General features: G+C 42.1%; 1 protein-coding gene across 4 annotated transcripts in view; it reads left to right on the forward strand.

The window, feature by feature from the left end:
* The window catches only part of grin2ba (glutamate receptor, ionotropic, N-methyl D-aspartate 2B, genome duplicate a), a 140,574-nt gene that overhangs the window by 94,688 nt on the left and 30,183 nt on the right, over positions 1–15,703 (forward strand). For all 4 annotated transcript variants that reach the window (XM_026165704.1, XM_026165706.1, XM_026165703.1 and 1 more), the window contains 3 exons: positions 4,417–4,531; positions 11,410–11,618; positions 12,039–12,210. In XM_026165704.1, coding sequence (XP_026021489.1) covers positions 4,417–4,531; positions 11,410–11,618; positions 12,039–12,210 — 496 coding nt within the window. The remainder of the gene's footprint in view (positions 1–4,416; positions 4,532–11,409; positions 11,619–12,038; positions 12,211–15,703) is intronic.

A 15,703-nucleotide genomic window follows, 5' to 3' on the forward strand; every position in this document is an offset into this window, starting at 1 on the left:
CAGGAAAATTGGGCCTTTTTTCCCATCATGTAGATGCGTGTGTGCGTTGCTTACCTGGAGAACACCTGGCACCAGGATGCACTAAGGGAAGAAATACAACTGACAGAGGCAGTCTGTTGATTTGGACAATGTTCTGCTGGGAAACCTTGGGTCCTACCATCCATGTGGATGTTACTTTGACAAGTAACAACTACCTAAACATTGTTGCAGACCACGTACGCTCTTTCATGGAAATTGTATTCCCTGATGGCTGTAACCTCTGTCAGCAGGATAATGAACCCTGCCACGAAACAAAAATAGTTCAGGAATGGTTTGGCAGCACAACAATGAGTTTGAGATGTTGAGTTGACCCCCAAATTCTCCAGATTTCATTCCAATTCCAACACAACATTAGCAAGGTGTTCATAATGTTATACCTGATTAATATATAGGTACAACACACAGACGCAGACAACTGTTAATTTAGTGCTAAGTTACATACAATTAAAATACTACACATTTATTTGGCAAAGCTACACCATACAAACACCTGAAAAGAAAGCCATTTTAAATGTCATAGTTGCATTAAAAGGCTCCAGAGGGCACCAAAAACATGACCCAAAGCTCAGTTCAGTGACCAGAATGTGCTGAGGTGACGTCTACTACACCACTTGTGGCTAGTCACCTTTGTAGGTATACAGTCAAAGCAGCCACGCCCCTAATTTTGAGCCTTCAAAACCTGAAAAGGCTGAGTAATAGGAAAAAAATTGTCTGGTACAGTTGTTATAAATGGACCAAGCAAGAAACATACTTTTTTTGAACTTTTAACAAGGGACCCTATGGGGATTGACTCTCTTTCTTAAGTCTCAAGTGGTCTTTGAAGGAGCTGCTGTTCTGCTTTGGTTTCATTTGTCACTCCCAGAGACTGCTGCTTACTAAGCTGTTATCACTGTGTCTGGAGATGCGTGTAGGTCCAGTTTTATTATATTTACAGGAAGTTCAGAGAATGCGCTTGAATGAAGAGTGAACACAGATTGCTTTCCTGTAAACACAGAAGTTGCAGGATGATGAGGGGAAGAGAGACGTGTTGAAATCTGCCTGTACTATGACCCATCCCCTCCCTCTTCTTCTTTGAATCCCACCCCTCTCACTCTCTCTGTGTCTCTTTCCCACCCTCTGCGAGATTACCGTTACCATAGTAACAGTGGTTGTGGCTGCTATGGCAACACACATATGCTTGTGTTTCCTTGCTGTCAGTGTGTAGGATGCTCACGTGCACACTCATAGACACACACACACACACACACACACACACACACACACACACACACACACACACACACACACACACAAGGCTCTGAATTGCAGCATGTAACAATAGCTTGCTCAGTAAAGATTAAAGGGACCGCAGCGTCGAGTCATTTTGTAAATGGCTTATGATTTATGCAGCAGATTCTATGCACTTTGTATCACTGCCAAGGCTCTACAGGAGCGGCTGTAAGCCGGACACATGGGGCTGCATGAGACGGTGTGATGGTGGATGAGTGTGATCATCACAGCCCATTGAAAATATCAATTTTTGATAGAGAGGAAAGAATAAGAAAGCTGGCATTAGAGTAATTGCTGGATTACATAAGTCATTTCATCACAGATAGATAGATAGATAGATAGATAGATAGATAGATAGATAGATAGATAGATAGATAGATAGATAGATAGATAGATAGATAGATAGATAGATAGATCCCATCAACATACAATCCTCTACATGCACACACTTCCAGATGCAGTATCTTTTGCCATGTATTTATTCATCTCTCTCCATATATATATATAGCGTGCATGCTTTTGAGGTAGAGAGTTTCCATGGAAACAGTCACAGAGCGGGAAGGCTAGGGGTGAGGGAGTGAAATAGTTAAGAGAGAGAGTGTGTGTCTGTGTGTGTGTGGGATGACAGTGAAGTGAATTCAAGTTCATCTGACATAAACATTGCTGTCCTCATGTACATGCACTTACACACTCCCACGCACAATAACCATACCCTCTGCATGAGGGTATGGCACTGCTGAGTGCTGTGTGTGTGTGTGTTGTTTTAGTTGCAGGGAATTGAAATTATTCCACCTGACACACACTTCTGACACCCGATAGAAACTGCATTGCTCATGTGCGTGTCCCTTCAGCTCCAGGAAAAATTAACTTCAAATCGCTCATAGATTTTAAATTATGTCCGAGCAGTTATTTCAAATTGTATATTTAGTGAATATTTAAGCTGTTTGGTTGTAGATTTTTTTTCATCTCTTTGTAATTATCTTATGATGAGGACAATGGATAAGCTGGATTTTAATAATGTTTTTTAATCACAGTTCTCATGGCTGTGTTTGGCAGCCGTTCATGCAGAAATCAACCCCCAGACAGGACGACAGAGAACATAATTTAGCTTAAAGTCTTAAAACAGAGTGAAGCAACTACCCCGACTGTGTGAATAAAGGTAAAAAAAATCCACCTGCCAGAACCTCTAAAGCTCGCTAATGAGCTCCTTTTTTGAAGCATACGTTTTCAGAGTGTGGTCTGACTGCTGTTTCTTGGTCAGAAACAGTAACTTCATGGAATCTCTGCTGGTTGCATGGCAAAAGATTTCAGCCCAGAATGACTGCTATTTTCAAATCACTTGTTCATGCGCTTGTTGTTCATATGTAATGTGCACTGGATTTGGTCCTCGACTGTGTTAGACAGCAACCCTTCGACTTGATTACGATTTGGGTCTGTGACAAAAAGGACAGAGAAGCAACATTAACCACAGAAGAAAAATCCTGCCAATGGTGTGTGCTGCCCCTCGGCGACAGTCACAACAGTTTCTTTTCTTCTCAAGGTTGTCTCTTGTGCTACAGTCACCATAGGAAGAACAGTAGATAGAGACTGTAGCAGAACCGCAGTTAAGGCCGTAAACAAAGAACTTGTAATCACTCGCAGTTGTCGTCTCCAAAGCGACTTTGGCACATTAAGATGATGATAAAATGGCAATAAGACGGAGTCAGTCTGCTATCAGTTTGATTGATCGTGGTCGAATTGGCAGTTACATGCAGTCTTATGCAGTGTGATAAATTAGCTTACAGAATTTTGCATTAATTAGAAATTCACAGAAACTAATTACATTCAGAGTCCAGACAAAACATGAGATTTGAGACATTCCTTCACAAATAGAGACATCGTTGTGGCAGGATTGTGATTTAACTGTAAAATGATTAAGGAGCTTGGCAGCCTTTCTTTTTAATTTAAGAATGAAACCAGGACACAACTAGCTGAGTCTCCAATTGAAACGAGACTGGTTGCAGAATTACTCAGATTGATCGCAATGTGTTGGGAATCTCTCTGCAAACTTAAGCCACTCTGATCATTTTCGTTGCACTCACTCTGCTTTGACAGTCTGATCCTGTGAGATGAATTCACAGTGTGTGCACTGGTAAATGTCACAAAACAAGCATATTCCTTGTCCACGCTGACCTTAACCGTCACCTTCAGGCACTGCAGATTCATCCATGTAAAAACTCATGTTTGCTTCTAATATTGTAGTTGCAGAACCAGCTGTCATTACCAGCGATGATCAGAGGCATGGTAGCTGACTCAGTTGGACACAGATGTTCTTAAATGACGTATAAGACTCAAATGGAGAGACTGGTCTGAAAAGAAAATAGCAGCTACTATCAAAACAATCTGTAGATGGGTACATGTATAAGACTGAATGATAAGGGTCAGCCTTCAAAGTCTGATTGATATGGTTGTTAATTGTTTTTAATGCTGGAGATGTCGAATTTTTTTCTCACACCTTGTACAACGTGTGAATTTCTGTGTTTGTTACGTTTGAAGGATGAAGTACTGAGTGACCAATGTTTCCCTGTGTATCCAGTCTTTGTGCTAAGCTACCTACCTGCTGACTGTAGCTTTTATTTAACAGATAGAGGTTTGATATGAACTTTTTCATCCAGCTCGTGATGGGGAAATATCAGAGGGCAAAAACACAAAATTTCACACTGAATGTCACAACAGAAAAGGTGAACTCATTGGCAGCAATTGAAATGTAATATTTGACATTTAGGGATGACATAATTTGCTGAAATTCATTTTCTTTAGTCCCGTCTTAAAGACATCATCTGCCGTTCTGTTGATGACTAATGTATATCTATTTATGGAAGAGCTGGTTCGACATTAGTTGATAGCTGTTTCTTGGCAGATGACGAATTTATGCAATATCACTGGGTTTGTCAGAAAAGATGCTTAAAAAAATAAGTCTATGTGCAATAAAACTTTAATGATTGGAGAACTGAGTAATGGAACCTGAATGGATGTAGATATATAGAACAAATAAGACATTTGTGAAATGCCAGTGACAAGGATATATTCCAGCAAGTCTGTTTCTTTCCTCAATGTTTTCTTCTGCAGGTACCTGATGAATGTGACGTTTGAGGGACGAAATCTGTCGTTCAGTGAGGACGGATACCAGATGCATCCCAAGCTGGTCATCATTCTGCTCAACAAGGAGAGACAGTGGGACAGGGTGAGACAGAGGGAGACACTGACGGTCTTTGTGTGTGTCGGGGGGGAGGGTAAGACACTCATATGAAAAAAAAAAACAGCCGATGTGCACAAAATTATAAGTCCTGACTAACCTAATTGTGCTCTGTTGTTAACAGTAAAACATTTTGTAAACTGTTAAAATGAATAGAAGCAATGAGTTAGCTGTTCCCTATGAAGTCCGCGAGTATCTGTGTGTTTTTATCTGGATCTCTTATCGTCTGATTTTCACTTTTCAAGCATTTTAAGCCTTAAGCCTTATAGACGCAACTCTGATTAGATATTATCAGCTCAGTGAAGGTGCCTTTGAGCAATGCACTGCAGCAGAGGCTCCAGAGTGGTGATGTGTTATTTGAATGCTGCTCCACAGCTGTTTTAATTTCAAAACTTGGTTAGCAGTTGCCTATTTGTTATTCGGCTTTTTTTTTGTTTGTTACAAAATCCTGGTTATGCGCTGTCTCCAAAAAAATCTGTTTGTTTCACTAAAAAGATGTCAAGACACCCTTAAGAACTAACAGGCAGCAAGTTATTGTAAAGACTGGGTGGGACAAGGAGATCAAGGTAAATATATGGAGTGAAACTGTATTCTCTGAGTAGAATATGTCATTTTTTTATACCATCCCATACATACAGATATCCATTCATACATTTACAGACATCCTGATAATAAAAAAGTATAAGGCTAGAAAGACATCAATGATCTTAGAGAAGCAATTGTTGCTCCGCATCAATCTGGCAAGGGTTATAAGGTCATTTCCAAACAATCGGAGATTGATCATTCTGTTATTTACAAGTGGAAAACTCCCAAGACCTACACCAAACTTAGTGGAGGTCCCAGTAAATTCACCCCAGGGTCAGATCGTTTAATGCTCAGAGAAATTGCTACAAACAACAGAAGTGCTATATCTCAGACTCTTCAGACCTCAGTTAGCATGTTAAATGTTAAAGTTCATGACAGTACAATTAGAAAAAGAATGAAAAAATATGGTTTTTCAAAGGGTTTTCAGGAGAAAGCCTCTTCACTAAAAACAGCAGCAGCACTGCTCAGGTTTGCAAAGGTGCATCCGAACAAACCACAAGACATCTGGAACAATGTCCTTTCGACAGATGGGACATGAGTGGAGATGTCTGGCCATAATGCCCAACCCACATTTGAAGAAATTCAAATGCAGCATATCAGCATAAACACCTCATACCAACTGTGAAGCACAGTGGTGGAGGTGGCTGTAAAGTCAATTCAGTGACCTTACAGCCATTGAGTCGGCCATGAGTCCTCTGCATACCAAAGTATTCTCGAGTCAAATACGAGTCCATGTGTCTGACAGCTAATGCTTGGCTTAAAATTGGGCCGTGGAACAGGACAACGATCCCAAGCACAGCAAATATACAAAAAAGAAAAGAAAAGTATTGCCCAGTCACATACAACCTGATAAAAATGCAGTTAGCTGCATTTAGCTTAGCTTAAGTTAGCTGTGCATGAATGAACACCTGCAAATCTCAATGAACTGAAGCAACATTGCAAAAAAGACTGGGACAAAATTGACATGAGAGAAAGTCATACAGAGAAAAATTACTACAAGTTATGCTGCTAAATGTGGTTCTACAAGCTAGTGAATCATGTGGTCTACGTAGTTTCTCACCGTGCATTTTGGCTTGATTTTTGTTAAATAAATAACGAAACGGTGTAATGAATCATCTATTCTGGTTCATTCTGTTTACCTAAACCTCGTGCAGACTAGATATTTAAAACTTAGAACTGACAGAGGATGGGCAACAATAATTTGACAAATTAATGCTGTTGAAACTTTACTGGCCCTACTTTGTAAATGCCCAACAAAACGCAAGATTTACATTTGTTTAAGCTAGCTCTGTAGCGTTTTGAACAATGAACAATTTCTCGTTCTTCACCTTAAAAAAAGCAACAAAAACTAGAGAGCTGTCCTTACTTTGAAAGCTTTCATCCTGGCAGCAGTGTGAGGTGAGGGATTTTTTTAAGATTCTCACTGAGCTCTGCAGTGGCAGAATATGGAACACAAGTCACTAAAAAGGCCTTCGTTTTTCCTCCATGGATAGATAGATGCGTCCACTATTTGAGGTCATGTTGGAGTACTGTTTTGCCTGCCAGGGTGTTGAGACGGTCACATGACGATCACATGACTGAAATATGGATTCATAAAATAATGTAATTTTGGTCCTGTTGAAACAAAGAACGCCTTAAGGATGTGATCTGGACTTGCTGCCATTAGCAGCATTAACTGACACAACGTTGAGTTGAGCCGTGATTATGATGACATTATTTAAGACAATGTGTGTAGAACAAGTTGCTCAGACACTGATAATATTCTAACTGTTACTTGCTGTGGACAAAAGTAGACTCCCAACTTCCAGTGGCTTTTTTTATTAGCATGTTCTGCTAACGCTTCCACGCTCCCACAGAACAAAGGCATGCAGGTTTGAGTAACTGTGTGGTAAAATTGCCCGTGAACACAGAGGTGAATGGCTGTCCGTTTATGTGTCAGCTCTGTGATTGACTGCCAGCCTGCCCAGTTTGTATCCTTCCTCTTGCATAATGCAAACTGGGATTGGTTTCCGCCTCCTTATAACCGTCACACATAAGCAGTTATAGCTAAAGAATGGAGAGATGAGATTGAGTCTGATGCACAGAAATGGTTCAGGCACTGCACTGTGCCACAGGCCTTTAAAGCTGAGAGGTTGAAAGTTCAGCTGCGAGAGAGTTGCTGACTCGCGTATCGAAACGTACGACTTAATGAATAACAACTAAATGTCAGTCAAACTTTAAATGTAAAACTTCCGTTCAGTGAATGAAGGTGCAGATTTTTCATTGTACAGACTGGGAAAAAAGTCTCCAAGCACAGGTGGAAAAGAAGATGGTAGTGAACATATGGCAACAATAATCCCGTGTCCACAACCTTAAATGAACCTGACGCATCACCACCTGCCAAGTCACCGGCATGCATCTGTGTTTCCTGATGCTTACCCTCTATTGTTTCTGTGTCCTGCAGTCTGACTCCTTTGACTCTCCCTATTCTTTATTCTCTGTATTTCTCTCTTTCTTCTGCCTCTCTAATCTATATTCTGTCCTCTGATCGGAGAACAAGGTGAAACTCTCCCCTCCTCTCTCTCCTTTCTATCCCGTTCTCCCCTTGCAGCCTGAACCACCCCATCCCTTTTCCTCCTCCTCCTCCTCCTATTCCCTCGCTCATGTTTAATTCTTAGCTTGACTTCCAGCTGAACCACTTTTCTTGGATCCTAATGAGTTCCAGCTACAACCATCCTTCCACTGCATCTTTGAAGTAGCAGGTATACTGTAGTACCCAGTCATGCTTTTTGCCCTGGCTGGTTGATTTTAACCCTTATCCTCCAATACACCCCACTCATTTCTTAGTCCCCCACCTCCATCTCTGTCTCTCTCCATCACTTGCTCCAGCTCACTACCCCCCCCCCCCTTTTTTTTTGTCCCAACAGGAAAAAGGCTGCATTGTGTCCCAGAGATACACAGCCTTAGTTTGTCCACTCCAGGCAGCCTTGCCAAGTTTGTGCTCCCCAGAGTCCAATGTGTTTGAGCACATTTACATATTTAATGAGAGTGCAAACCTAACTTTACATACTCACACCACAGCTCCCTGTCCTCCCCTGCCTCGCATTATACCGAGTCCAATTAGCTGATGATCCATTCCCATTTCCACCCACGTCTTTCTGCTCATAAAAATGGCCTACTTGGCACAACCGGAGGAAAGGGCACAGGCATAGTCTCCAGGTATGGTTTTATGTGAGAGCCATCCGGGGGAAATTGACTAATTGATGACGCTTATTCAGTGGAGTAGAGCCACAAGGGCTAGAGGGTCCTCCAGACCTACAGCTGGACACTCCTCTACAGAAGAGCCTGTATTTTGCATTTGAATGAGCTCCATCTCTGGCTTTCTTTCTCTGTCATCCCGACACTCACTTGGCTCTTTCTCTTACTTTAAACTCTCCCTTTCTCTCTCTTTTTTTCTTCAATTAATCTCTCCATCCACTTCTGTATTTCTCTACCCGTCCTCTACGCTCTATCTGAATTCTGCACTTTCCCTCTGTTTCAGTCTCGCCCTTCAGAATAACCTTGTTCTCATTCTCTACTCTGTGTCCCAGTCCTCTCCTCTCCTCTCCTCTCCTCTCCTCTCCTCTCCTCTCTTTTTTACACACTCTCTTGAAATATTAATTTCACTTACTGAGTTGAGAGGTGAACAAACAAAACAAAAAAGTTATGGCATCTCTCTCTGTGAGTGTTCTGTTCTCCTGTTAGACACGAGGCTAGAGTGGAAGGAGTCGTGCACGAGACTGACGAAGCGAAAGGTAGAAGCTCTGGTCAGGATGACAGAGAAGCGGAGGACAGTGAAGGTCGTGGACAGACGAGAATAAAGGCAGCTGAAGCTGAAAATCAGAGTATAACTACAGGTTGTTTGAACGCCATAAATCTTGAAAATAAAGAGTTATAAATGCTTGAGGGTGAGTCTTTGTAGCAATCCTCAGATATTGTATCATGAGACGAGCGCCAACAGTCGTACTCCTGTTACTTTTTTGATAAAACCCTTGGAAGACCGTCTGTGGGAGTCAGACTATTCCCCAGACTTTTCTGTTTTAAAGATGAGGAGAGCGGTTGGTCACGAACAGCTAAGTAAACAAAAAGGGTTTTGTGTAAAGAAGATACTGACTTAACTCAGGAAGGAAAAACGGGGAACTTTAAATATCAGTGGGGGCAGGGATAGAGAAACAAAGCTTGCTCAGGGAGGGGCAAGCTCAGGTGGCTGCCCCTCCCTCAGCTTGGTTCTCCCCAAGATTTCTTCCTGTTAAAAGGGAGATTTTCCTTCCCAATGTCGCCAAGTGATTGCTCATTGTGGGTCATCAGGTTGTTGAGGTTTTCTGAGGCACGCTGAGACAACTGCTGATGGGATTTGGTGCTATATTATATAAATAAAATTGACATGAACTGAAAAATTAAATGATAAATAAAACAGTAAAATAATGGCTCAGTAGTAGTGGGATTGTAAACGTACCACCCATCCTTCAGCTGGTAGAATTACAGGGGAACCTTATACACCTTCAGCTTCCCTTCTGTCCACCGTCATAATTAAAAATGGTCTTAGAGACATCTGGAGGAAGCTTCAGATGTGAGAAAATACACATATGTGGAATCTCTGAAGGCAGCTGGAGGGCAGCCAGGCTTGATAGAATTTAGGTTAATCAATTTTACAGTAATACGCTGGTTAAAGCAGCAATACCACCTGTTGGTTTCTTTGATCACCATTTGGTAATTTTTAGGCATCTCTTTGCTGGCATGCTGTTACCATATTGTCACTTTAATGTGCGACTGACCCATAACAGAGAGTTCTGGCAGGATTTCTCTGACTTCTGGAGTCACTGGAGACTTGAAAACAAAAAGATGTTGCCAATCTGTCTCAATGGGGAGATCTAAGAAAAACACAGGTTAGTTTTGTTGGAATTCTTCTCACCAAAAATACAAGGTGACACAATAGCTATTGGACAAAACTGTTTTCAGGAGTTAGAAAAGGAAATCAGGTTGTTACAGGGTAGAATTATTAGTTTGATAGTGAAAACACCACTTGGGATAGCAGGAAGTGGCTTTAGGTGGGGTTCTTCTAAAAATGTAATTTAATTAAAACTCAGGAAACTGGGGTAAGATCTCTATGACTTCTGGAAAAGCTACGAGAAGAAGTCCCTATTGCCTCTCTAAAAAGCCATCCTGGTATCTTTAGAGAGAAAGTAGGGACTCACTTTCCAGACAACAGGTGGATCTTGGTGCTTGACTTTCCATCATTATTCATTTGTGCTACAGTGGGGAAGCAGGATGAAGAAGGATCGCCATTATCTTTTTTAAACCTGAACTACTTAACTGGTGTTGAAGAAAGCTTTGTACGCCGTGGCTGGCAAAGTTGTCAAAAAAGCATCACTGGCCGCTTTAGGTGGTTTGGCGTGTTGGCTTGGGGTCGTCTCCTAGGGGCAGTTGGAGATCCTTGTACAAACCTTCCATAGAGAAATGCCGTGTGGATCTCCAGTGGTGTGTTCACCAGAGAATGGTGTGGCTAGAAACAGACATGTGATCCAAGAGCAGGAAGCCACTGTTTTCTTTCTGTTAGGCTTAGAAAACTTTGAAACACCTGTGGCTTGTCTGTCCCACAAGCTTTCTGCAGTGTAGGAAGGTTTGTTTAATGAACATCTAATAGACTAATGTAAGCATGGGCTCATGAAGAGTAACCTAATGAATTGGACAGGATCTCTAAATGTTAAATTTATGAATTTTTTAGTATGAAAATCAAAGGATATGCCATCTATTTTAGCGGGTTTCTCCTGGGGTGGATGGAGCAATTGTACATATATTAAACTTTCATTTGAATTTTCTTGTTTTAAATGAAAAGTTTAACCGATAAAGAATCTGTCAAAGGTAAAAGTCACCTCTCATCTCAAAATCACAAAAATACAGAAAGTAGAAAAAGAAGCTCTAAAATTATATTGAGATATTTTTGCTTGAACACCATGCAGGATCGCTGGTGATATATTTCAGAGCTGTTTGCAGTTGCAGAGCTGCAGTTATTTTTTTATGGTCTTGAGTTACTGCAGTGTGAAATTTAATCCAAATTCTTGTTTTTATTTTGATTTCTGCCATTTGATGTGTTTCACTGTTATTTTCGGCACTTCAAGGCTCAATCACAAAAGACGAAAATAAAAAGACTGCAAGTCTCTCCATGATTACTATTAAGCAACTATATAAATGAATAAAGTCTTACTTGGTGTGTGATTTTAAAGGCAGACTTACTCTCTTTTGTTTTCTCGATGTTTCTCCAGGTGGGTAAATGGGAGAACGGTTCCCTGTCCATGAAGTACCATGTGTGGCCTCGCTATGAACTATACGGGGGACCAGCAAACAGAGAGGATGACCACCTGTCCATCGTGACATTGGAGGAGGCTCCGTTCGTCATTGTGGAAGACGTGGATCCGCTTAGTGGGACGTGCATGAGGAACACTGTACCCTGCCGGAAACAGATCAAATCAGTGTGAGGCTCAAATTTCACGTGTAGAAAATCTGTGTCAGATTAATGCTGAAATGCCTGAAAATCAAACGTAAGAATGCGTTACAAGACAAAAACTAATTTCCACCGAGTAAAAGGTTAGATTAGTGTGAGTTTTTACACATATTTTTCCTGCCATCTGCCACAGTAGCTCACAGATCCACCTACTGCAGAACTGACCGAAGCAGAAATGAAAAGCCTGGCAACTGCCTAAAATTTACTTGTGAATGATGTTAATTTCCCACGGCAGCTTTGCGGAGCCCGAGGTGGAATCATTTCACACTTCATCGGTGTGACAGTGACAGTGCCAGAAACACCAAATCACTTTTACAATTAATGATTCATGGCCATTCACACAGATGTACATTTTTAATTAAATAATTGTCCATCTGTCCTCTTATGCAGCAATCAGACAAAAGAGTCAGGGATCTACATCAAGCGTTGCTGTAAGGGTTTCTGCATCGACATCCTGAAGAAGATTGCCAAGTCAGTCAAATTTACCTATGACCTTTACCTGGTCACCAATGGAAAACATGGCAAGAAAGTCAATGGAACTTGGAACGGCATGGTGGGAGAGGTAAGGATGTAATACGTCTGTTTGTGTCTTATTTTTTAATTTTGCACACCTTGACTCCATTACTTGCAGAAGTGACAGTTCTGCATGTAATGGAGACGATATCATCAAAAAGGATATCCACTAATAATGTTCTGGGGAAACGGAAACTTCTCATTGTCATGCATGTGCAAATTATATGACAGTTGCACTTATTTCCATCAGGACTGCTACTGTCAAAATAAAATTATGCCCATCTGCAGTCATTTCTTGCAAGACCCCCCATACAAAACAGAGCAGACATCAATGACAGCAGAGACAGCATTGATTAAATAAGGGCTTAGTCATACAGACCCGGAGGCCAACCAACTGTCAACCACCAGTTGTGACGGAAAGATAAAAATGGATGTTCCTGACCAGTTGCGAGTGATTGGTGGAGTTTGCTGTCTGATGCTAGCACCAAAAATTCGTTGTGATTTACTCTCTGAGTAAAAAGCACAATGCAAATCAGAAACTACCCTTCAACCAATTACATGCACTGGCATATTCTGCCAGGGAGGTCACGAACTACCAGAACTCAATCACAATCAGTTTAGACACATCATACATACATCATGGCCTAGCAGACCATTGTCGACATGTTGTAGTTTTTCACTGTCACCAGGGGGCAGTGTGACAAACAGTCTGTGGACTCTTGCTTGTGTTGTTATTGGTCCATTAACCAGCTATGGACAAGAACAAAGGTATATGATACATAGAGCTGAATTGAACCCGAATGTTAAAAACAATGAAAAATGTCCACTACAGCCACCAGCCAGGCTTCTCTGCTGTATTTCTCGTGCTTCACCCATTTGTGGTAATGGCCGCTGTTGCTCCCTTCCCTGTTCTGACCCACTTTTCCAGTCAGTCAGCATTGTGTTTTTGGAGGATTGGACGCAAGTATGTTTCCTTAGGTTAAAAAGCCCTCTCTGGAGGGCACAAACATAACCAAAAAAAACACAAAATAAGAAAAACAGTGTGAAAAAAGTAGCTGGGGGTGGAGGTGGGTTGCAAAGTGGCTTGGAGATGCAAGATCAACTTTAGGCAGGCTAAAGCAACTCTCTAAACCCAGCTGAATGAGTATGAAGTATATAAGCTTAGCCATCAGCTGGTGTGGACTGGCACTGAGGCTTCCTCATATCCACTGATCTGCTCAGAGAACAGCCTGAGCTTGGTTTGAAGTAACAATAAAAGGTGCCATTTCAAAACTATTGGCGCTACAAAATGAATAAATTGGACAGCAGAAATATAAAGTCAAAGCTGTGTACCCTTTGCCTCTTACTGCATCGTTATATCAGCTGCTTGTTGTTTTTACCATGCAGCCAGTGTGATTCTTTTTTCTCTTGTTCTGCTGAGATGAGCGGACCGCATTAGGATGCTTGGAGTTACTGCCAAGTTGGAGGTGAAGGTGAATAAAAGATTAAAGGGGAAACAAAGTTACTGTCTGCTTTCAATGTCCTGAGCTATTTTTAACTCACACAGGGGGTGCCTGAAGGGTTCATTTCCTCTTTGAAGCTCGTTTTCATACCTTGAATTATAAGCTTCCCTTTCCGGGTCAAGCTTCTGCCACACGGGCCTAATTCTTATGTCAGATGGGTTAAGCACCTCACCCCAGGTTCAGCTCAGTCAGCTGCAACAATTCACTGCGGGCTTGAAACATTTCCTAATCGACATTGCTCCCAAGCTAAGGTCGTTGTCAGTTCTCATACTTCAACCTATAAGAGCGAACTGCACTTGTGCTGTCTGACGTTGGCCATTTGTTAATGAAGGCAAACAGATCAATAGGACCCCAAAGGTCACGGGTTGAGAACATGTTTTGTCAGAGTTGCTACTGAAGGACTTTGGCTTTGCCCAACTTTGCGTGGATAATAAAGTTCGAGCCGCCTTCGGAAGTCACAGAAGACAGAGACGAGATGAGTTTACGTGTCTGCTTTTTCCTGCGTGGACACTTTTGCTATTCAATTTACTGACACATTTAATCTCTTACATAAAGCCATTACAGTCAACCTCTCTTTAGTGGGCACCGAGCTGTAAGTGTGGCCACCTGTAATAAACTCTATCGCCATGACTAAAAGCGTCGTAATGTACCATCTCCTTCTCACCTCCACAGATGAATGGTCATTAGGAGAATAGACGGGGGGAGGGGGGCATTTATCCACCTCTCTTGCACATGCAGACAACAGACTCTAATGTCTGAGTAAGCACAGAAAAACATGAACCAAAGCAGACACGTAGACACAAAGAAACCCTATTTGGTGAGACCGTTTCTTTATGTTGCACTTGTAAGGTCAGATTTACACTCTCACACTTCAGCAAAGCTCCGCCATAACTGCTGGATCTAACTAAATCCGACCTGCGTCCTTCTCCGCTTGGAGAACAGCCAAAACTGCAGCATATCTCACATTGACGGCGGACCGAGATCTGGACCGACGGCGACGCACGCTTGCACACGAAACATGTCTGAGCGCGCTCCCGGATATCTCGCAGAGATCATCGAGGGCGTTTTCACAATTTGCCACAGCTCACAAAGACAAAAGATCAAATTTAAAAAAAGAAAAAAGAAAATCAATGAATGTGATGAGAAGTCCTACATTTTGTCCTAACTCAATTCTAGCAGTTAGTGTCACATTTCATGGGCTGCACTGACTTGCGCTGCCCCCAGTGCACCTAATCTAAAATATTAGAGGCAATACGCTTGATTACATGAATTTTAGCCTCGCTAGCAGAGACGCATAAAGACTGGCACGCGCGCACACACACGCACGCACGCACCAGCCAAGACACATAAACAATCGCAAACGCAGAACCTCGCTCACTCATTCTCAATAACACCCACATGGGTCACTTTCATAACACGGAGAGAACAAGTCGTAGGAGGGAGATGGAGAGAGCGAACGGGGAGAGAGGAAGTGAGTACGCTGCTGGTTGGACTCGCTGTCTTCCCCAGGGAGATATTCGCACATTAAGACACGCACACACAAAGGCAAAGGAATAAGCAAGATCGGAAAGTTACAAATGCACACATGCTGCACACATGCTGCACACACATAAACACTTGACAAAAAAAAAAAAGCATTGCAGATAATGTGCAGAGCAGATGTGGAATATTCTCCCTGCCTGTAAAGGTCCACTTCACAGGTAGTGAACAAAGGTTCACTCGCTTCTCTTTGTCTTTTTCCCTTTTATGACTCACTGTTGTGTGCGCGCACTCACTCTAACACTGAAGCACACAGCGGAGTTTTGACTCACACTAGTCACACACGCCTTATTAACTCAGAGAGACAGTCCTGTCCCACTTGTGCTGTAGGGCTGTAGAAATTTGGGGCTAAATATACTACCTGTGCAGAGGTATGGAAGGGGAGGAAGGCAGGTAGAGGAAGGCATTGGGGCGGCTATTTCAAGCAGCCCTGACCCACTGTGGTAACCCACTTACTCCCTCCCTCTTTGTGTCTTTCTCCCCCTCTCCGTCCCCTGGCGA

This window comes from Astatotilapia calliptera, chromosome 4 (assembly GCF_900246225.1).
Source record: "Astatotilapia calliptera chromosome 4, fAstCal1.2, whole genome shotgun sequence".
Classification (NCBI taxonomy): domain Eukaryota; kingdom Metazoa; phylum Chordata; class Actinopteri; order Cichliformes; family Cichlidae; genus Astatotilapia; species Astatotilapia calliptera.